The sequence below is a fragment of the Erinaceus europaeus genome, chromosome 5, assembly GCF_950295315.1.
Source record: "Erinaceus europaeus chromosome 5, mEriEur2.1, whole genome shotgun sequence".
Classification (NCBI taxonomy): domain Eukaryota; kingdom Metazoa; phylum Chordata; class Mammalia; order Eulipotyphla; family Erinaceidae; genus Erinaceus; species Erinaceus europaeus.
The window spans coordinates 94097746-94122432 of record NC_080166.1 but is presented as its reverse complement, the minus strand read 5'-3'; the positions used below and the strand labels follow the sequence as shown (position 1 = coordinate 94122432).

The window sequence follows — 24687 nt, the reverse complement described above, 5'->3', positions numbered from 1 at the left end:
GGGCAAGTAGGGAACTCAAACCTGGGTCCTTGTATATAGTAATGTGTGCGCTCAGCCAGAACACCACCACCTGCCCTCAGTAAATGTTTTCTGTTTAAACCCCCTCTTCCCATGTTTCTTTGTTGAAGCAGCCCACAATGACTGAAATAGGGACCACTGGAACTAGAAGCAATATGAAATTTTAAAATAAATTAGGTCACAATATGGCAGAATAAGTAATGAGAAGTCTCTCCATTAAGCACAGTAAGAAATCAATTTCTAGCATGTGGGCTGCATGTAGCCTGTAAAATCAGGGCCAAGGCAACTAACTGAACTGAACGCAGGGCTTGAAATTCAATAAAACTAGGAACTTTTTTCATAGCAAGGTTAAGTGCTAATTCTTAAGTTGATAAGTTTGCATGATGCTATAAATACTAACATGACCCTTGACATAAAAAAGTGGTTCCCCACTCTCAATCTACATAGAAATCTCTCTAGTTCATTCTTTGTTGAAGTGGCACACTTTTCTCTGGTGGTTAGATGTTTGGGAAATAGAGCCGGGAGGGGGAATTGCAGCCACAGTGGTGATCACTGATCTTGGGGTAAAAACAGGGAGGGGGCATCAGGTGAATTGGATTAAGTCAGCATGGGTTCAATCACACCCTCAGTGAAAACTTCCACACTGAAAGGACCTGATGAGTCTGATTTACATTAGTGCAAACAATGGACTCCCATCCCTCCTCTCCTCAAAGAATAAAAGGATTCTGAAATCTAACACTCAGGTGGGGAATTGGAAAGTAAGATCTATGCATGAAAAAAGTATGTTGTCTGATTGTTGAGGAAGAAATGACAAAATAGGTAGTCTTAACCCCTCAAGACCGGCTGTGGTCATGGAACTGTCTTCCTCTAAGGGTCAACCCACTGTTTATGGTAAATGAGGAGCCCAAAACTAAACCCATAGTGCCACCTACAGGTAAGGAAGAGGGATGGCAATACACAGATGTTGAAAAGAATGAGCCTCCAGAAACCAAATCATAGAATCAGAGGACATAAAAAAAAAAAAAATTAGAATTTCTCTCCTGCTGTTTTTATTTTTATAGAGAGACAGATAAATTAGAGAAGCATAGAAATAGAGAAAGAGACCACAGTACCAAAGCTTCATTCAATGTGGTAGGCATCATGCATACCGCAAAGCAGCACTCCATCCAAGCAGAGTATTTTACCCCGTCAGACCTATGTATATTCCTTAAAAAATATTTTATTTCTTTATGTTAATGATATAAATATAGGGGTAGAGATAGAGAAACTAGCACTGCTCTGCTCTGGCTTATGGTGGTGCTGAGGATTGAACTTGGGACCTCAAAGCCTTGGGCATAACCATTATGTTGTCTTTCCAACCCCCTACCTAAGATTTTATAAATAACATATATTAGACATGAGGACAAACAAAAACTCATAATGAAAGGAAAGTCAGTGACCTCAAGCCTAAAGCCCAGAGGCAAAGAGAACTACAATAGTCATATAAGACAAGCCAGATTTTCACAATGAAGGAAGAAGCAAGAACAAAGACAATATATTTATTAAGGGCTAATTTATTAAGAAAGTATTGGAGTTGGGGAGAAAGCATAGTGGGGTCCAGGTTTAACTCCCAGCATCATCATAAGTCATAATGAAAACTATATTGTGGATTTATATACCATAATAAAAGGACAAATAGACATATAGCACAATTATTAACAGATTTTAAGGCACATATTAATAGCAATACAGTAATAGTAAGATATTTTAACAATGGACTTACATCAATGGATAGGTTGTGCAGACAGAAAATCAATAGAAAGGTACTAGGCTGTGGCACACCTAGCAGAATGACACATTACTATTCACAAAGACTCAGGTTCAAGCCCTATATATAGGAGAAAAGTTTCATGAGTGGTGGATCAGTGCTGCAAGTGTCTCCCCTTCTCTTTGTCTTTCTCTTCCTCTCTGTCTTTCTGTGTATCTCTTCACTACCAAAAAGAAAGAAAATAGCCATGGGGAAGAGTAGAATTTTGCAGATATTGAGCCCCAGCAATAACCCTAGTGGCATTTTAAAAAGAGATAAAGAAGGAATGGACAGAACAAAAATTAATGAGGAAATAGTGACCTTAAATGATGCATTATACTGGATGGACTTAATATACATATGTACAGCTTTCTGTATCCTAGAGCAAGTTACTCGCCTCACTCCTAAAAGGAACAACTAACTAACTAACTAACCAGAGTTGGGAATGAGACTGCAGCACCACCTACATCTCACCAACCTAGAGACTGAATAATGGCAAAGAAGAGATGCACTTTGCACATCACACTGGAAAGAAGATGAGCAGAGAAATTATGTGGAAGCTGTGATTTGCATTGGAGGGCACAGCCAGTCAGGTTCTACTGGAGGAAAAGCAGAAGTGGTGTGGAATTGCATGTCCCCAACCCAGATGAAGCCCACACTGAGGACTAGAGTGTTCCACACAGGCCAGGACTCTGGTAAGGAGTATGGCAGAGGGGTGGTTAGACAGCATAGTGGTTCTACAGAAGACTATCATGGTTGTGGCTTCTAGGTCTCAGGTTCAACCCTGCCACCATCATAAATAAGAGCTGAGCAGTGCTCTCGTGGGTCTATTTCTCTATCTCTATCTTCCTTTCATTAAAATTAAGTAATTTTTTAAAAAGCACAGCAGGGGCTGGGTGGTGGCACACACTGTTGAGTGCTTAAGCTACAATGTACAAGGACCTGGGTTTGAGTCCCCAGTCCCCACCTGCAATGGGAAAACTTTGAAAGTGGTGAAGTAGGGCTGCAGATGTCTCTCTACTTCTCTTCCTGTCTATCTCCCCTTTCCCTCTTGTTTATGTCTATATCCAAAAAATAAATAAAAACAATAATATTTTTTTTAAAAAAGCACAGCAGAGGACACTCTAAACAATTGCCTCCCTGCCAATACCCCTCCCCCCATCTCCCTCCTGACACAGGTACTGACCACATTAAGTGCACTGAGAATGATCAGATATCCAAGCTCTGACCTGGGTGCAGTGGTACCACTCAAGGCTTTCCATATCTCTTTCTCCAGGGCTATCAAGTATGCCTTGTCCACCCTATTGACACAGCATTATTAAATACCAGCTAAAGTACTACAAAACTGCAAAGGCCAGAAATTCTCATCAAGTCTAACAGCACCATTTCCTGAAAACTGAAAAGTATTAATAAAACTGAAAACTGAAAGTATTAATAGTCAACTCTGTAAGGCACAGATACACATAAACACACACACACACACACACGCACAAGTTTTGAATAGTAAAATAGATTTATAAAATGAAATGTGGGAGGGGCTGATAAGTGGCTCATCCTGTAGACTGAGGTTAGTGCCATAGACAACCACATGGGAGCACCTGCATCACGGAAGCTTCATGAGAAGTGGAATTGTGCTGGAGTGTTTCTCCTTGTCTTTTCAGCAACCAAAATCCAAGAAAATGGGAAGAACTGAACAGACAGCGGATCAAGTCCCAGAATTGCACAAACTGGAAACTGGAATGGTGCTATTGTCTTAATTTTTATAGAGCAAATAAATGGGTAGATGATGAGTAGTTGATAGATCTTTGAAAATTAGCTCAGACTGAAAAATGGTGGTTACAACAGGCAAAGGGGAAGAGTTGGGGTGAGTGGGGTGAAAACGTAACGTGATCTTATGATTTACAACATAGTTGGCAGTTGCTGTGATGCGTCAATATATATGCATGCCAAAATGTGAAGCTATGCTCCCAAAACTTACAGAGTATTGTAGACTAATGATAAGTCATTTAAATCTTCTTGAACAGTAATGGGTGTCGAAATGGAGTTTGATGTGGCACAAAATATTAGCACAATTTGAATCTAGTTAAAATTGTCAGCAACTTAAGAGTAGACATTTCTGCTTGGTAGACACATGTGTAAGCCAGATTTTTGGGTCCTTTTAACCAAAACATGTTCATTAAAATAACATTCTAATGTCTGAAAATTTTTTCCAGAACTATGGATGATAATATAAATATTAAGGAGATTGAAGTATTAAAATATATTTTATTTTATATTATCATAATCCCATGATCTGTTCTTATATACCTCTGAAGCTACTTTGCCCAAATTATACAATTGTATAAAGCTAATGACATCTTGCCATTAATAGTAATATTTTATGAATATTTATGTAATTTTCTATGAAATCCTTTGTTCATTTAAAAAGACTTAATAGCATTTATGATAATTTCTTTCTTAAAAATTTCCTTCTCTGAAATGAAGAGAATACATTTTGCTAAAAGAAAAAAAACTTTCTTCTATTAAGAAAATTCAGTTTCCTCTAATGGACTAAATTAAAATTATTTTAAATTTTTTCAAGAGTATTTGACAAAATTATGCATTAAAATAGACTCAATTTGGACTGGGGAGATTGCTCATCCTGATACAGCCCCAATTTACAAGCCTGGGCTCCCAGAGGCTTCAGGTTCAATCCCAGCACCACTGTAAGCCAGAGTTGAGCAATCCTCTTATATCTCTTTTTCTCCCTCCTTCTTCCCTTCCTCCCTCTCTCATCTCATTCTGTGTCTTAATAAATTAATCTTTTTAAAATGAAATATTCAATCTAGCATATATCTAAGCCTTTAAAATATATACAGGATCATGGTTTTATAGTGATTAAATCCTGAGGTACCACAGTGCATGCATCAAAAGACTGACATACAACTGTTTGCTCTGAGCTCAATACAGTAGATAATAAAACTCAGCATAGAGGTGCCCCAGGAGACTAGATGAGAAAGTAAGTGTAGTTTAAATAATTAAAAAAACACACACACATAGTTGATATGTGTGTGGAGGGGGTATCATTTTAAACATGTGCCCATGTGTGAAGTTGATGAACAGAATGTAGTATCCCTACACAGAGGTGATTTGCACTGATAAAAATAGTAAGAACAATGCCTCTTAATTGCTTTCAAATCCATTTTTTATAAAGCAATAAAAATAGTAAAATCCTACTACTCCTTAGACTCCCCCATACCCTCTTCATCCAATCACCTCCCTTTCAGTTATGTCAACTGTTGTCAAAGGCAGCTTTGAGAAAGAAGGGTCTTTTTGGTACATACTTTTCACTATCAAAGACAATCCAGATGTTCTGAGTATGTAAAGAGCCTCACAGTCCTTGACTTGTCTTGAAGTTCAGTGTGAATTAGATGGCACACCAACCGTGAGAGAGTCTATACTCAACACTGATATTGCAGGCAATATACCCCCCATATTGGATGTTCCCCTACACTCCTGGCCTCATCCCCCTTGACTGGAGATGGAGGTGAGTGAATGCGGCTTGAAAGTCAGGTCAAGCTATGGACAGGTGACTGAATTACTCTGATTCACAAAAACAGATGTGCTCAGGGACAAGGGGCCACTAGGGTATGGCTTTCTAACCTCCTGCCAGGTGTGAAAGAGCCTGTGTTGAATTCTTCCTAAAGCTCCACCTGTTCCTCCTGCTGCATGGCCTGTAAGAATTGCTCCTCCTTCAGCTAGTGAACCAGAGACGGGATTTCCTGACACAGGTCACCTCGGTCCTCTTAGCCTGGGTGCAAACTCTTTGGAGGGTGGAGGGGTTGAAGGCCCAGCTTTCAGCAGAAAGGTCTGAATATCTGTGAACATATTCCCCACAGCCCAGAGTTTTCGATGAGCTCACACTTATTCTCAATCTCCACTGCCAATGTGGTAGCAGTGAAAATATCTTCAAATAAAAAGATCTTCCTAATCAACACAATGAGTACCACCTCAGCGTGCTTCAATTCAGACTGTGTCCAGAGACTTCAGGTGTGGAATGACAACCCTTTAGCTTCATTACTCTGGTGAGACCTTTACTTTCATAGTATTCTCTAATTCCATTCCAGGCAGATCACTTCCTAACAAAGTTCCAAAACCTAGGTCCTGTGAGATAGAGCCTATATTCACATGTATCCATAAACTAGGGCAAAATACATACCTGAAAGCAAAAATACACAATAGTCTGCAATGACTACCCCCCAACTCTTCATCTGCACTATTCCTGCCTTTAGGTCCATGATTGTTCAACAGTTTGTTTGGCTTTGTATGTTAACTCTCTTTTCAGCCACCAGGTTCTAGATGCCAGCATGATGCCGACCAGACTTCCCTGGACAGATGACCTCACCAATGTGTCCTGGAGCTCCACTACCCCAGAGACCCACCCTACTAGGGAAAGAGAGGCAGGCTGGGAGTTTGGATCAACCAGTCAACTCCCATGTTCAGGGGGGAAGCAATTACAGAAGCCAGACATTCCACCTTCTGCATCTCACAGTGACCTTGGGTCCATACTCCCAGAGGGATAAAGAATAGGAAAGCTATCAGGGGAGGGGATGGGATATGGAGATGTGGTGGTAGGAATTGTGTGGAGTTGTACCCCTCTTGTCCTCTGGTTTTGTTTATGTCTCCTTTTTGAAAGAAAGAAAGAAAGAAAGAAAGAAAGAAAGAAAGAAAGAAAAAACAAAATACTCAAAGTCATTGATTATGAGAAAAAGTAATAAAAGAGCAGAGAAATTATTCACATTGTGTTGGGAACTTTGGCTCTGTGAAATTTTGAGCACCTGATTAACCAGATAAATATCTCAATCGCTTCATCTGTGAGTTGTTAGCATATAGCCTGCCTTCTTGGTGATTGGTACTGGAGTCTCCCTGCACCCTCTTCTCTCACTATTGACATCCATTCTTCATTTAAAATGGCCCCAGTGATAGTGAAAGCCTTTCTAGCCACTTTACCACCCCAGTAACTAACCTATCTCATCAGTCGCAGCAGTTTTACTTCACCAAAATACCACTCAATGTCCCTTTCATTGATGAACTCTTCATCAGTAGCTCACCAACTATTTAATTGGGTTCAAACTGCTTAGGTCATTTTGTAAATAGTTTGGTTCAGATCTAGATAGGTCAAGTTTTGCATGCTGAGTCCTACCCACTTTCCATCCTATCACCTACTACCTGTTTCCTTGGTAGAGGTAAGTCAGATTGTTAGATACGCTTTGAAGTTCAAATGCTGCCTTTTTTCAACCTTGCCATTTTCCCTGCATATATAGTGTCCTCCACTTTTGCCCATGTTCCAGTCTGAAGTCTTCTCCCATAGTCAACCAAGAGGATTTCATTTTCCTTCAAATTCCTATAGCACAAACTTTCAGCGGCTCCACTATTTTAATTACTCCCCATTAAACTGCAAATTCCTTTTGCAAAGAAGAACTTTATTGATTTTTACACTTAGAACACTACCTTATAGAGCATAAATGATAAATACATATTTTTCAAATAAACAAATGACATTCAGGAAACACTATAAATTTATGGAATTAATTCAGATTATGACAAAAGGCATTTTAATGGTAAACAGAAATGATACTCATCTGCTATACATGACTATGGTGCTTTAAAATATTTTTTAACTTTAAAATATTGAAATAATTTCTTACCACTGCCCCTGACACCTGAGTATCTCTCCTTACCACTGCTGGCCTGTACCTCCTCTTTCAGGAGGACAGGGAGCACCAATAATCTCCCAAATAAAGGATTAAGACTATAGTTAGCAGGAAGCACTCAGGAGCCTGCTCCCAGCTAGAGATCAACTAGTTGGGCAATATTTCACTAAGTATTTTGATAATAACTCCTGATCTTAAATGTTGTTTAACTGCACAATTTGAAAATGGTGCTTCTTCTTATTGCAAAATCTCTTGGAAAAGTCAGCAGATTCAGGAACAGAACCAAAGATGGAGCTTTGTCAAACTCTGAAGATTTAAGGTGCAGCCATTAGGACTCAGTCTTCATGTAAATCAGAATATAGGCAGTTTCTCTCCTAAAAAGAAAAAAAAAATGCAGCAAATAGCACAGCAGAAATGAACATGAATATTTAAATGATATTTTATTAGTTCTTGATAGAATAAGTGCCAGAAAACTTTCCAGATGGTTGGGTCAAATCATGACTACCTCCAGACTTCCGGAGGCAGGGCTACAGAGCAGCAGATGTGTTTCTCTCCTCTCCTCTCCCAGGTCAACTAGGAATACCAAAGGAGACCACCTGGTACTGCAACAAGACAGGACTAGAACGACTTCAGGAACCCACCAAATCACCGGTTCCAGACGCTAGCATGTTGCCAACCAGACTTCTCTGGACAGACAACCCCATGAATGTGTCCCAGAGCTCCGAATCCCCAGAACCCCACCTGACTAGGGAAAGAGAGAGAGAGAGGCTGGGAGTATGGAATGACCTGTCAATGCCCATGTTCAGTGGGGAAGCAATTACAGAAGCCACACCTTCCACCTTCTGCATCCCACAATGACCCTGGGTCCATACTCCCAGAGGGATAATGAATAGGAAAGTTATCAGGGGAGGAGATGGAATACAGAGTTCTAGTGGTGGGAACTGTGTGAAGTTGTACCCATTTTATCCTATGGTTTTGTCAATGTTTCTTTTTTATAAATAAAAAATTTTTAAAAATTAAAAGAAAAATCATGACTACCTCAAAAGGGGAAAAGGTGTGGCCTGAGGAAACAGTCAGTAAGTTGCATAAATTAACATTGAAAAAGGAGTTGAAAGAAGAGAACAAAGGTTACATTTTACCCAGTTTTTGCAAATAAGTTTAACTGGAACAAAGTTGTGCCCATTTGTTCACGTGTTGTCTGTGGCTATTAGTGTGCAGCAAAGATTTTATAATCCACAAAGCCTAAAGTATTCATATTTTGACTCTTTACACAAGAAATGTTTGCCAAACCCTGATTTAAAAAAATCATTGGTGCCTAACTGTTAAATTCTGATTTTTTAAGGGGGGGGGGGGAATCATGCTAGAAAATAGCATCTATAGGAGATGTTTAGAACAAAGACAAATGAAAAATTAAAAGATGGGGGAGGATTTCAAATAAAATCTTAGCTAATTTTCTATTTTTCAAAAGACCAGACCTATTTTTTCAGACCTATTTCTACAGTTGGAATCTGGTATACTGTATCACCCCTTGCCCATACACGAAGTTAGAAATTTTTACAAAAATTTCTGCACTTTAACTCTATCCAGCCTTTTCCTCTTCAGTTTCAAAGGGAAGTATGCTGAGAATGCTATGAAAGCATGTGAAACCTACCAGTGAAGGCTTTACACAAGTAGGAAAAGGGTAAGGAGGGGATTGAAGCATCACTGGGAGTTTGTCTCAATGATAAATTCAAAGAGAACAATACTGACCAGGAATTGTATGTGTAAAGACACAGATGGGCAGATGAAGGTTGTGATGTTTAGAGAGCTGTTAATTCTCTAGCCTTGGAGACTAATTTGTGAGAAAAGCATGGGGCAGTAGGACAGGTATGGGAAGATGAAGCTGAACTGTTAGTCACTGAGGACTTCTCCAGCGATAAGTTGGCAATGAATTCCATAAGGGTTTTCTACAGAAACAACAACCTTCCATAAAAATCACTCAGTTTCTGCCACAATTACTTTTCTTACCAACGATAGTTATGATTGCCATAGGTGCAGCGAATGTCTTCCCAGGAGACCTGAAAAGTACATGAACAGATGAAGTAACTTGATATATCCTAGCCATTCACAGAGCATTGGGTGCTGTTTGTCCTCCCTCACCTTCCAGACCAGTTCATCCATAGCAATTCTCAGACTTGGATCATTCAGTGTGACTTGTATGTGAAATCTCTTTTAGTTCCCATACCCATCTGTTTAAACATGATTATGCTTAGCCCAAAGTTCTAACTTATACTTCTAACTCTTATTGCTTCCTATAAGACTCCCATAGATCATGAAGTTTCTCAGCATTGAGCCTAGAACCTAGACACTTAGCTAAGTAGAGTCTTACAGAGCTATAAACCAGATGGAGATTTCATATAGAAAAGGATTTAAACCTCATGAAAGACCTCACAGAGAAAGTATGAGAATACAATGAGCTTGTAGAACCATCTAGTGCAAGAGAATATTTGATAGTGTTCCTCACCCAACAAACATTGGAGTCATTGAAGCAGAACCATCTTCCATCCTCAGAATTATGGATATAGGCACAATAATGCCCAAAGTCAGCGCTCCCCACGTGGGCAATCACAGCAAAGAGTTCATACTGTCCTCCAAGCTGTAAGAACACAAAGCACAAAATGATTCATTTGTCATTCCTCATTTCTTTCTTTTTTGTCAGACCACTGCTCAACTCTGATTGATGATGGTGAGGATTGAACCTGGGACTTCAGAGCATCAGGCATGAAAGTTTTTGCATAACCACTATGTTATGTCTCTGAATTTCATGCCTCATTTTTCTAACCCTAGTCTAGACCAAGGAAACACTATTTCATCACATGTTTATTTACCACATACCCTGCCAAGGGAACTAGAAAATAGCCCTTGACCTCAAGAATCTCACAGCTAATTTAGCCAAAATCATGGCACCATATTTTATACCAAGTGTATAAACAGAAAAAATATGAAAAGAACCATTTTTTGAAAAAAAAAAAAAAACTTAAGGAAAGATTGAGAAGAGGGAGAACGCTTGAATTAATCTTGAAGTATAAACAAGATTAGCAGGTAGTTTGTGGGAAAGGGGTATCCTTGACTAAAGGCTCAGATTTCAAAGGCTCAGCAGCATAACAGGGCAGAGCAGACTGAGGAAATGAAAGTGAAGAAGACTGGGGAAGTTACAACAGAAGATTGCAAAGGCCAATCAAGAGTTAGAACTTTAGCCTATGAGTAGTGAAAGTAACAGTATTATTAAACAGAGGATCAGTAGAAGAAACAAGTTTAAGTGTGTTTAAGAAACATACTGAAATAATGTAACTTGGAAAAAAATGTAATGAGAATTCAAATGAAACAGAAGTCCATGATGTAAATGAGAGTAGCATAGCAATACAAAGAAGAAATGGTGGGAGTCAGGCTGTAGCGCAGCGGGTTAAGCGCAGGTGGCGCAAAGCGCAAGGACCAGCATAAGGATTCTGGTTCGAACCCCGGCTCCCCACCTGCAGGGGAGTTGCTTCACAGGCGGTGAAGCAGGTCTGCAGGTGTCTATCTTTCTCTCCTCCTCTCTGTCTTCCCCTCCTCTCTCCATTTCTCTCTGTCCTATCCAACAACGACAACAACAATAATAACTACAACAATAAAACAACAAGGGCAACAAAAGGGAATAAATAAATAAAATAAATATTAAAAATAAAATAAAATAAAAAACAAAGAAGAAATGGTGACAGTCCAAACAATTACCATGAGTGTTTGACATGAAAATAATAATAATCACTGTTAACATAATAATTAGCTAAGTTTTTAGCATTCACTATGTATTTGGCTAAGTTTTTTCTTTCTTTTTTATTTTTATTTATTGAATTGAGACAGGGAAATTGAGAGAGGAGGGGGAAATATAAAGGGAAAAAAACAGAGAGATACGTGCAGCACCACTCATGAAGCTTTCCCCCGTCGGTGGGAAGCAGGGCTTGAACCTCGGTCCTTGTACACTATATAGTGTGTATGCTTAAACAGGTGGCCCCTTATTTGGCTGAGCTTTTACATGTACTCTGTCCTTTAAAAATTGCTACTACTCTATAAGCTGGGTGCTAGTATGACTCCTATTGTGCAGTGATGAAATCTGAATTCAGGAGGTATGTTAATTTAGCTTATTATAATAGAAAAGGCAGACTTTCAGCTCAAGCCTATCTGGCTTCAAAGTCCAAGCCTTTAACTCCTATGCTATACAGCATTGAGGAAATGAAAATGAAGGTGGTGATGAAGATACTGATATGTACAAAACTAGGAAAAATTAGTGAAGGTACCTTTTAACATACTGGACAAGGAGTGGGATGGAGTCAGGTAGTAGTCACTGTGAAGATGAATCCTGGATTTGTGACTTAGAAATAAGGAAGCTGGGGTATGGGGCAGTGGTTGAGTGAACACTTTAACATATGTAAGGACTTATGTTCAAGCCCCAGCAGGGGGCAAACTTCAGTAGTGGTAAAGCAGTGCTGGAGATTTCTCTTTCTCTTCCTCTCTTTCTCCCCCTCACTTCTCAATTCCTCTGCCCTATTAAATATAACAAAAAATATATAAGATAAATCATTAAAATTTTAGAGGATAGGGAAATAGCATAAAGGTTTTGTAAAGAGACTCTTATGCCTGAGGCTCCAAAGTCCCAGATTCAATCCCCTACAAGACTACAAATAGAGCAGTGCTCAAGAAAAAAAAAAAATTAGGCAGCTGTTGGTATTACATAGTTAAATGCAGAACAGAGCTGTTTGGGAGTGAAAAGACTTAATTTAGGAGCAGTGTTAAAACAAATATTCAGTAGGAAATAAAGCTTAAGAGACTTCAATTTGACATTATTACTGAAACCACAAGAAAGGATACAAATTAAAGGATGGGCACATAAGTGAGATAAAACTAATGGAGAAGGATGGAGATAAAACAAATGGAGAAGGATGGAGATAAAACTTAAGTGAGATAAAACAAATGGAGAACAGATTATCTTACTTGAAGGCAAACTTAAGAAAAAACACAAAGTAAAAATTGAACTGAGTATGGTGTGCTGCACCAAATCAAAGGACTCTGTGGGGGGAGATAAAGGGGGACTTGGGGTCCTGGTGAATGATTATGGAAAAGGACTTAAGTTGGGGGTGAGACTGCTTTGTAGGCATCTATCATGGAGAGATGAGAAGTTTTACCCATGAGTCAACAACTGTACTGCAAACCACTAAGCCACTAATAAAATGGTTTTTTAAAAAAGTTTTTTTTTAAGAGGAGGGTCCAGAAAAGAATTCAGCAACAAAGAAAGAACTCTGAGAATGCATCAGCTGGGGCCCCATTCTAGGAATACTGAGATTGCCAAACAGTCAATGGTGGGCCTACACCTCAAATAAATCCCTATCGCCATTGTCACCGGTCATCTCTATCAGGAACAACACAATAGATCCCTTTGTGGGCCCCCATAGGACCTTGCCCTCAACTTGGATCAACAACAGTAGAGAATGTTCCATTCTCTGAAGGGAGGCTGGAAAACATACTCTATGTTACACCTGAGCAAGGATGGGTCCTGATATTGGGGCAGCTTGGAATGTTCCTACTCATGACCACAGAATGTGAGCTCAGATCTACAGGGATGCAGAGGTCACACAGGCTCCTAAGCTGAATATGGGCCCCAGATCACATCAAATCAATGAGGCTTACAGTCAACAATATTTATACACCTTTCCCATATTTGGGAGCTACTCTCTTCCCTGATCCAGCTTTCTGTTCCTTTTCCCAGCCATGACATAATCTCCCCAGACAATAACTTGGATCCACCTGCATATCAGATTCCAGGCTCAGGGGGAAAAAAAACAAATAAACGAAAATCTAGTATAGCCACAGGCCATTTGGAATATAACTAAAATATGACTACTAGCTATCTACAAAACAGAGACCTCCCCCCAACTCTTTATCTTCACTATTCCAACCTTTAGGTTCATGATTATTCAAAATTTGTTTGGCTTTATATTTTTTTTATAAATAAAATTTAAAAAAAGAAAAAGGAAAAAACTCTGGGAGTGAAATCTCTGGATAAGAAAAATTGGAAGAGGTCAGAATCAATAGCATAGAATGCCAGATTGTCTGTGAGCAAGATCTCCAACTGTGTCATAAATGTTTTATTCTGTTTTATCAACAAAGTCATATAATATTCCTAACCTAAGACTTTGAAAAAGAACCAATGAGGATTAATGGGTAAGGTTAGTGAAAATTTAAGTCATCCAAGGAGAGGCTTCAATTTTTCTATTTTCAGTTGGAACTGCTTTTGGCAATGAGTTTTGATAACTAACCTGCTTAATGAATTTGGGTTTCACTGTAATTCCTCACTAAGGTACATGCACATATGCTTCCATAGCAAATTATTTTTAAGTGGAAAAGAATTTAGAATTCTTCATTACATAGACTACACAAATGAAAGTAAAGAAAATTAGGAGAGGGGGCAGAGCCAAGATGGCAAATAGGATAGGGTAGGATACTGGGCCGTCAGCAGGACAGTGAATAAGAGGTCCTAAGTGTGACACCAAGGAGGGGTCTATAGCTCAATCTTGGGTTAGAAAACAGAGGAAAAAGAAAGGAAATCTTCTGATTATTTCTCAAATGCACCCCTCTAACCTGCCCAATAACCAGATGCCAGGGGCTGGAGAGCTGTGACTAGCAAGCTCTCCACTGAGCTCTTTTCTTTACCAAGATTACTGGCTCACCAAGGGTGTCATTTCAATCCTTTTTCTTTTTGATTTAGTTCTCTCTCTCTCTCTCTCTCTCTCTTCCTTCTAAGTGGCTGGAGCTCTATTTGAGTGACAAAATATCAAAATATGTGACCAATCAAACCTCACCCCTGCCTGGGAAAGACTACCTAGAGTTTTTTTTTTGTTGTTGTTGTTGTTGTTGTTGTTTGGTTGTTTTTTTTTAATTGGCTGTCTTTGCTCAGGCTGCTTGAGCTAATCCCGAGCTGGCCAAGCTGCAGATTGGCTGTTAGGGTTTCTTACTCTATTCTATTTTATTATTACTATTATATATACACGTGTCCCTTTCCCCCTTATTCTTCAGGTTGACCAAGATTAACTGCTATTGTTTTTACCATTGATAGGTTACTGGGTGTCCTATCCATTGTGAGAGGAAATTGTTTATCTCTCCCTCTTCCCTCCACTGTCCCCTTTATTCCTCATCCTAGCTAATTAAAAAAAAAAATTCTTTCCTTTCACTGCTTTTTTTCATTTTCTTGTTCTTGTCTTCTTTTCATCCTTCCTCCTTCTTCTGCTTTCTGAGTTCACCGATACTCATTTGTGATTTATTTTGGGGAAGAAATTTGACTAAGAGTAGACTCTCTTCTCTACTTCTCTTTCTCCTCTTGCTATCTCTAGCATCTACAGAAGACAGTATATTTGCATAATTGCCTATTCTTGCTTTCCCTGTTTCCTTTCTATTCATTTGGATTTGATTGCTATTTTTTCTTGGACTGGAGGTGCTGTTTGGCTAGCTGGTATTGATTAAACTGTATCAATCCTTGCCTCAGTTACTATTGTTGTAATTTCTGAGGTTGGTGACTGCACTTTTCATAAAGTTTTTTAGTACAGTGTGGCTTGTACTCAAAACACAACAGCTGAAGAACAACAGAACAGAAAAATAAAAAACACATCAATTAAAAAAAATGGTTAAATCAAGAGCAAATAAACTGCTACCACAATGAATCAAGACAGGATCTCAGAAGAAACTCCAAATAAATAAGTAACCATAGATAAGAAAGTATGCAAGTGATAGTAAACCTAATAATCACAGAAATGAAGACAACTATGGAGGAAAGAGCTATCAGAATTAGAGAAACAACAGATGAGACCCTCAAGGAAAATACTAGCTACCTCGAGGTAATTAGAGAAATGAAAGCTGAAGTATCTGACTTAAAGGTCAATTAGCAGAACAAGCTAATACTATAACTGAATTGAGGAAAGAAGCTGAGGGAAGGGAAAGCAGGCTATCAGAAGCGGAAAACAGAATTAGCCAGACAGAGGATGAGCTAGAGAAAACAAAAAAAGAGGTAAAAGAGCTCAAAAAGAGATTGAGAGACACTGAAAACAACAACAGAGACATATGGGATGATCCCAAAAGAAGTAACATTCATTTAGTTGGCCTAACAGAGGAAGAAAGAGAGAAAGGGGAAGTAAACATTCTGGAGAAATAATAAAAGAAAACATCCCAGACTTTTATCAGAAAGGACACTGATATTCAAGGGGCCCAGAGAGTCCCAAACAGAATCAACCCAGACCTGAAGACACCAAGACACATCATAGTTACAATGAAAACAAGTAAAGATAAAGAAAGGATCCTAAAGGCTTCCAGAGAAAAACAAATGGTCACATACAGCGGAAAACCCATAACATTATCAGCAGGCTTCTCCACTCAAACTATAAAAGCCAGAAAAGAATACAAAGCTATCTATTGAGCCCTAAATGAAAAACAGTTTCAACCAAGGATAATATATCCTGGTAGACTTCAATTTAAACTAGATGAAGGCATGAAAACTTACTAAGACAAACAATAGTTAAGGGAGGCAAACATCACCAAACCTGCCCTGAAAGTGGTTCTAAAAGACCTCGTATAAACAAGAACATCACCGCAATACTTACAATATATCAGAGCAAATAAAAAATTTGTTGAATAATGGCACTACAATACATTAAATCCATAATATCAATAAATGTTAATGGCTTAAATTCACCCATTAAAAGGCACAGAGTGGGAGGATGGATAAGAAAACACAACACAACCATATGCTGCTTGAAAGAATCCCATCTGACCCAACAAGAAAAACACAGACTTAAAGTGAAAGGATGGAAAACTACCATACAGACTAATGGACCACAAAAAAAGGGCAGGAAGAGCCATTCTCATCGCTGACACAATAGACTTTAAATTAAATAAAGTAATAAAAGATAGGCAAGGACATTACATAATGATTAGAGGATCAATCAACCAAGAAGAGTTAACAATTATTAACACCTATGCACCCAATGAGGGACAATCTAAATACATCAAACACCTACTGAAAGAACTACAAAAATACATCAATAGTAATACAACAATAGTGGGAGACTTTAATACCCCACTCTCACACTTAGACAGATCAACGAAGCAGAGAATCAACAAAGAGACTAGAGAATTAAATGAAGAGATTGACAGACTAGACCTCTTGGACAATTTCAGAGTCCTTCACCCCAAAAAACTGGAATACACATTCTTTTCAAATCCACATAACATATACTCAAGGATAGACCACATGTTAGGCCACAAAGACAGCATCATAAAATTCAAGAACATTGAAATCATCCCAAGTATCTTCTCAGACCACAGTGGAGTAAAACTAACATTAAACAACAAACAGAAAATTATTAAAAGTCACAGAATTTGGAAACTAAACAACATACTGCTTAAGAGCCACTGGGTCAGAGAGACACTCAAGCAAGAAATTCAAACATTCCTGGAAACAAATGAAAATGAAGACACACCCTATCAAAATATTTGGGACACAGAAAAAGCAGTACTAAGATGGAAACTCATAGCCATAGAGTCACATATTAAAGAATAACAACAACAAAAACTCAAATAAATGACCTTACTGCACACCTTGAGGACTTAGAGGAAGAGGAACAAACAAACCCTAAAGCAACCAGAAGGACAGAAATCACTAAAATTAGAGCAGAAATAAACAACATTGAAAATAAGAAAACCATACAAAAGATCAATGGAGCCAAATGTTGGTTCTTTGAAATATTAAACAAGATCAACAAACCCCTAGCCAGACTCACTAAAAAAAAAAAAGGAGAACAACCAAATTAATAGAATTGTAAATGATAAAGGAGATATCACAACTGAAACCACAGAAATCCAGAAAATCATGTAAAACTTCTATGAAGAACTATATGCCACCAAACTAGAGAATCTGCATGAAATGGAAGAATTCCTGGAAACATATGCACTTCCAAAACTGAACCAAGAAGAACTACAAAACCTAAATGCACCAATCACAGACAAAGAAATCAAAACAGTTAAGGATCTCCCCAACAACAAAGTCCTTGACTAGATGGCTTCACAAACGAATTCTACAAAACCTTCAAGAAACAGTTAATACCCATACTTCTAAAGCTTTTCCACAACATTGAAGAAACAGGAACACTCCCTTCCACCTTCTATGAAGCCAACATCACCCTGATACCAAAAGCTTATAGGGACACAACAAAAAAGGAAAACTACAGACCAATATCTCTGATGAACACAGATGCCAAAATATTAAACAAGTTCCTGGCCAACTGGACACATCAGTATATCAAAAAGATTGTTCATCATGACCAAGTGGGATTTATCCCAGACGCAAGGCTGGTCCAACGTACATAAGAAAATCAGTGTCATTCACCACATCAATAAAAACAAAACCAAAAACCACATAATTATCTCAATAGATGCAGAGAAAGCCTTTGACAAAATCCATCACCCATTCATGCTTAAAACTCTACAAAAAATGGGAATAGACTGGAAATTCCTCAAGATAATGGCGTCCATATATAGAAAACCTACAGCCAACATCATACTCAATGTATAGAAGCTGAAAGCATTTCCCCTCAGATCAGTGACTAGACAGGGATGTCCACTGTCTCCATTACTCTTCAACATAGTATTGGAAGTTCTTGACATAGCAATCAGGCAAGAGAAAGAAATCAAAGGAATACAGATTGGAAGGGAAGAAGCCAAGCTCTCACTATTTGCAGATGATAGTATACATTGAAAAACCTAAAGAAATCAGCAGAAAACTACTGGAAGTTATTAGGCAATATAGCAAGGTGTCAGGCTACAAAATCAATGTACAAAAATCAGTGGCATTTTTTTGTGCAAACACTAAATCTGAAGAAGAAGACATCCAGAATTCACTCCCATTCACTGTTTCAGCAAAATCAATAAAATACCTAGGAGTAATGCTGACCAAAGGCGTGAAAGACTTGTATACTGAAAACTATAAGACACTATTGAAGGAAATAGAAACTGATACCAATTAAGGAAAAAGCATCCCATGCTCATGGATTTGAACAATAAATGTCATCAAAATGAATATTCTTCCCAGAGCCATATACAAATTTAACACCATACCCATCAAAGTTCCAACAAGCTTCTTTAAGAGAATACAAGAAAAACTACAGTCATTTATCTGGAACCAGAAAACACCTAGAATTGCCAAAAACAATATTGAGGAAAAGAAACAAAAATGCAGACATTACACTCCCAGATCTCAAACTATATTATAAGGCCATCATCATCAAAACAGCATGGTACTGGAACAATAATAGGCAATAGACCAGTGGAACAGAATTGAAAGCCCAAAACTAAACCCCCACACATATGGATATCTAATCTTTGAAAGGGGACCCAAAGTACTAAATGGAGGAAGAAGGCTATCTTCAATAAATGGTGCTGGGAAAACTGGGTTGAAACATGCAGAAGAATGAAACTGAACCACCTTATCTTACCAGAAACAAAAATCAACTCCAAATGGATCAAAGACCTGGATGTTAGATCAGAAACTGTCAAACACTTAGAGGAAAACATTGGTGGAACACTTTCCCACTTAAATCTCAAGGACATCTTTGATGAAACAAACCCAACTGCAAGAAAGACTAAAGCAGAAACAAATGAGTGGGACTACATAAAATTGCAAAGCTTCTGCACAGCCAAAGAAACTATCACAAAAACAGAAAAGCCCCTCATAGAATGGGAGAAGATCTTTACATGCCATACATCAGACAAGAGACTAATCACCAAAATATACAAAGATCTCAGCAAACTTGGCAACAAAAAAAGAAAATGACCCCATCCCAAAATGGGTAGAGGATATGAAAAGAACACACTACAGAAGAGATCCAATAGCTAACAAATATATGAAAAATTGCTCCTGGTCTCTGATTGCCAGAGAAATTCAAATTAAGACACCATTGAGATACCACCTCACCCCTGTGAAAATGGCATACATCAAAAAGAACAGCAGAAACAAATGCTGGAGAGGCTGTGGGGACAGAGGAACCCTTCTGCATTGCTGGTGGGAATGTAAATTGGTCCAGCCTCTGTGGAGAGCAGTCTGGAGAACTCTCATAGGGCTAGACATGGACCTTCCATATGATCCAGTAATTCCTCTCTTGGGGATATACTCCAAGGATTCCATAACACCTAACCAAAAAGATATTTGTACACCTATGTTCATAGCAGTGCAATTCATAATAGCTAAAACCTGGAAGCAACCCAGGTGCCCAACAACAGATGAGTGGCTGAGTAAGCTGTGGTATATATACACAATGGAATGCTATGCAACTATTAAGAACAATGAACCCACCTTCTCTGACCTATCTTTGATGGAGCTAGAAGAAATTATATTAAGTGAGCTAAGTCAGAAAGACAAAGATGAGTATGGGATGATCCCACCCATAAACAGAAGTTGAGAAAGAATAACAGAAAGGGAAACTCAAATCAGGATCTGACTAAATTTGTAGTAGGGCACCAAAGTAAAAACCCTTTGGTGAGGGGGAGGGTGGATGTTCAGGTTCATGGAGGGGGGCAGGGGATGGGTTACAGTCTTTTGGTGGTGGGAATGGTGTTTATGTACACTCCTATCAATTTGTAGTCATATAAATCACTATTTGATTAACATAAGTGGGAAAAATTGATTGATTCTCTCAAATTTTTAAAGCACAGACTGAGTCTTTTTAGTACATAGGCTGAGTCTTTGATATGTTGACTCTCTTAAAAGCTTCGTCCATAGAGAACGAAAGCAACTGGTGGCATAGCTACATGCAAATGATGGCAAAGCACTTGAAATATGGTGATGGTATGTATAATACAGCAAATCCTAACAAAGGGATTTTTCAAAGTTAACCCAATTGCCAAACAATGTGATTTTTGCAATAACTATCTATTGTCTTCTTAAACTCTAAGACAACAGGAATCTCCCACTTCCTCTATAGAGTCTATGTTTCTCCCAATCCTGGAACCTCTGGGGTGGGGCTCACTTCCCTGCATGCTTCTCTCAAGTCAGATCCAACCTAACCAATGCAACGAGTACCATCTCAGCATGCTTCACCTTAGACTGTGTACAGAGACATCAGACATGGATTTCCAACCCTTCACCCTCATCACTCATGTGAGACCTTTCCTTTCATGGTATTCTCTAATCCCATTCCAGGAGGTTCACTTCTTAACAAAGTCCCAAAACCTAAATATAGGCCAGGTCCCATAAGATAGAGCATATATTAACATATATACTTTTCCCATAAATTAGGGCAAGATATATACCTGAAAGCAAAAATATACAATTGTCTGTAGTGAGTCAGTATCAAGCTCATAACGAAATAGTGTCCACTTAGACTTAGAAACCCTCCTCACCTACTTCTTGTTACAGTTCTCTCACTCACTCCAAAGCTAACTTCATCAAAGCAAAGACTGCAAAAGTTGAATAAGGGCAAGAGACTGGCATACTTTAAGGATGACTCTTTAGTTACTATCAGGCCATTCCACCAGCTGGGGCCCTAACTGGGGAGTCCTGAGATTCCCAAACAGACTTGATGGGCCTAGAACTCAAATAAATTCCTTTCTCCATTGTTACTGGTCATTTCTATCAGGAACAACGCAATAGACCCCTTTGTCGGCCCCCATAGGACCCTGCCCTCAACCTAGATCAATAATGGTAGAGAATGTTCCATCCTCCAAAGACAGGATGGACAACATACTCTATGCTACACCTAAGGAAGATGGGTATCGACTAGGGCAGCATGAAATGTTCCTACTCATGACCACAGAATGTGATCTCAGATCTACAGGGATAGAGAGGTCACACAAGCTCCTAAGCTAATTATGGGCCACAGATAACATCAAATCGATGGGGTTTACAGTAATATTTATACGCCTTGTGCATATTAGGGAGTTAATCTCTTCCCTGATCTAGCTTTCTGGTCCTTTTCCCAGCCATAACATCATCTTTCCAGACAATAATTAGGATCTTTCTGAATCTCAAAAGGAAAGCAACTGCAAATAACAACTGTTAGCTGTGTCAATGTGGTGGTGACAACCCATTATTTTCATTCAAGCACATATAGATTTCCATAATTAAAAGGCTGTTTAAAATCCAAGTCCTTGTGCATGATGATGTGTGGGCTCAAACAGGTGCACCATTATCTGACCCCTGTCTTATTAGAAAAAATGTCATCTCATAATAAATCCCTGGTGATAATGACAACACAAAAAGTATTTCCCCTTGTGGGCTCAAACAGGTGCACCATTATCTGACCCCTGTCTTATTAGAAAAAATGTCATCTCAGAATAAATCCCTGGTGATAATGACAACACAAAAAGTATTTCTTGAAAATAAAAAGGGAGAGTGGTGAAATGGCAGGTCATGGTTCATATGATAGAGCATATGCATTGCCATAGGTGAGGACTTGTGTTCAAGGCCCCAGTTTCCCTCTCCAAAGTGAAGTTTCATGAGCAGTAGAGTAGTGCTGAAGGTATCTATCCTCTGTGTGTCTCTCTTCCTCTATCTCTCTCAATCTGACCTCTATTTCTCTCCAACTATCAAAGGAAAAAAAGTAGTCTCTGGAAATAGTGAAGCCATCCCAACACCAAAATCCCCCATTAACACTGGTGGTGATAAATAAATAAGTAAGTCACTATGCTTCACAATAAATTAGTGATGAGTTCTCTCCCCAATTTCTGTATCCAGCATGGGCATCATAGGACACCCCAAAATACAGCCTCTGATGAGAGGGACTAGAGGAGAAAGACTGGAAGGACACAGTGTCCCTTCAACCTTTCAACCCTCCCTGAGGCAGAAGATAGAAGGGTAGTGAGATGTACCTCACCTGCTTCTCAGGGTCACAGAGGTCTAGCTCATTCAGAAGAACTTTATTTAAGTCCAAGTACTGGGGGAAATCCAGTGTGTGGCAGATTTTTTCTGTCTTTGAATTTCCGATGGAGAACCGCATAAGGTGAATTGTCAAGGTCTGGGGTAAGTAGGTCAACTTCAAGATCTGAAAAAGCAAAATCACTGTGGAGATCCAAACTAAGGCATTTGACATGGGAAGGTTCTGAGAACTCTCAGGGATGGCAGTGGATTCTCTTCCCACAAAGAGGAGAACAAGTAACATAACACTGACATAAGGGAGCCCATTTGCTGACTTTCTGGAGTTTTCGCTCAGAAAGTGCAGATGCCACAATCCATGGAATTTCCAGTCTGCCCTTGGGGAAAAATTCTGCCATTGCTCTCATACCTTTTATATTAAAATGGACTTTAGCCACTCACTGGTTCTAAGAAGCACATTCATAGCTTTGTAATCCAGAAGCCTCAGAATCTCAGATAATAGCCTAAGATGGATTCCCTCCCTCAACCCACAAGGAGATGTCCTTGGGAGTGGGATACCTCTAGGAAATACATTTGGGACATGTCCCAAATGGGGGACATGTCTAGTTTCAGAGAGATAAGCACCTGTTTTCCAATGGTCTTTTGCCCACAGCTGTCACAGAGGCACTGGCTTTTGCTTGATAACTCCCTTGGCTGGAAGAAACAACGAAGAGCATCTCCCTGTCCCAAAAGAGGGAGGAAAAAAGCAGGGTTGATATTTCCTACATAGAGCCAGTCCCTCACCCAGCAGATAGAGACTGCTGCTCTTCTAGTTCTCCCCAGGTCTGATGAACAGCTTGCCCGATGTTATCCATATGGCCTATTGGGCCTCAGAAAGTACCTAGTGACTGGAGAGAAGCAACAAGCTTCCCTCTTCACCAAATTAAAGGGAGACTTATCCTGAGTCACACAGAGAAAATAGCAATGATTTCTACAAAGTCAATTGTGGACTCATGAAGCAAAGGAGTGCTGGACACATTGCCTAGGGGTATGAAGGGATAGCAAGTTGTCCAAAAGAAAGGACTCACCAGTGTCTTCAGGGGCTTCAAATTGACATCAAAAAGAGATAGGGGAAGGGTGGGCATGCTACTATCTCTACTGCTTTCCATGGAACACTCCAGGCAAACCAAGGACTCCCTCATCCGGATTATGTAGAGGGCCTGCAGTCTTTGTACCTGCCAGAGAGAGGCAGGGAGAGTAATACAGCACCAAAGCCATCTATAGACCAGGTCAGCTCAATTTACAGAAGCAGAAGGCACCAGACAGTAGCTCCAGGAATGGCAGCCAATCTCTGCTCAAAAGGCTAATGAAATCGTAATAACACTAAGATTGAGGACTTGTGATAAGATAAAGTGTCCTCTCTCTCTCCCTCTCTCTCTCTCTCTCTCTCTCTCTCTCTCTATATATATATATATATATATATGTATATATGTGTGTGTATATATATGTGTGTGTATATATATATATATATATATATACATACACACACACACACACACACACATATATATATATGTCTCTCTTTCTCTCTCTCTTTGGCCACCAGGGTTATTACTGGTTAGTGCTGGCACTATGAATCCATTGTTTCTGGTGTCCTTTTCTTTTCTTTTCTTTTCTTTTCATTTTATAATACAGGACAGAGAAAAACTGAAAGAGGAGGGGGAGAGACAGAGAGGGAGAAAGACACCTGCAGACCTGATTCACCTTTGTGAAGCTTTCCCCCTGCAGGTGGAGAGCTGGGGTGTTGGAGAGTGGGGCCCACTGTCCCAGAAAGCCAGGCCATTGTTTCCATGAGGTCCAAGAGGGTTGACTCCAACTCTCCCTTCAGGTCGAGAAAAGGCAGGTCCCCCGGAATCTGGAATTTATGATGGCTGGATCCCTGGACATGGGTGCCTTTCTACACATGCCACCACCCCTATTCCTTCTTTAAAAGCCATGGATTACTGTGTGCAATTAACCTTGAAGCCGCTAGCAAACATCCTGATTGCTCAGCTGCTTCCCTTTCCCCTCTGCTGCCCTAAAGTGCCTGCTATTTACCTCCAGAAAAATGTACATTGTAAAGCTTGTGACCAAACCTTGCATGGTAACCTTTTACTTGTGATCAAACAGTCTGTTGGTCAAAATGTGACTATGCATTGTGTTGCTCTGTGTTTCAGTTAATGGTTACTTCAACCTTGCCCCAAATTATGGATATAATCACTTTCAGTAAATGAATTGTCCCACTGAGG

General features: G+C 39.3%; 1 protein-coding gene across 2 annotated transcripts in view; it reads right to left on the bottom strand.

The window, feature by feature from the left end:
- Positions 1-7249: 7249 nt before the first annotated feature.
- The window catches only part of USP18 (ubiquitin specific peptidase 18), a 36020-nt gene continuing 18582 nt past the window's right edge, over positions 7250-24687 (bottom strand). For both annotated transcript variants that reach the window (XM_016192850.2, XM_060191550.1), the window contains 6 exons: positions 23488-23634; positions 23045-23140; positions 22422-22589; positions 10001-10132; positions 9505-9554; positions 7250-7871 (listed from right to left, as the gene is read on the bottom strand). In XM_016192850.2, coding sequence (XP_016048336.2) covers positions 7826-7871; positions 9505-9554; positions 10001-10132; positions 22422-22589; positions 23045-23140; positions 23488-23634 — 639 coding nt within the window. In that variant the 3' untranslated portion in view covers positions 7250-7825. The remainder of the gene's footprint in view (positions 7872-9504; positions 9555-10000; positions 10133-22421; positions 22590-23044; positions 23141-23487; positions 23635-24687) is intronic.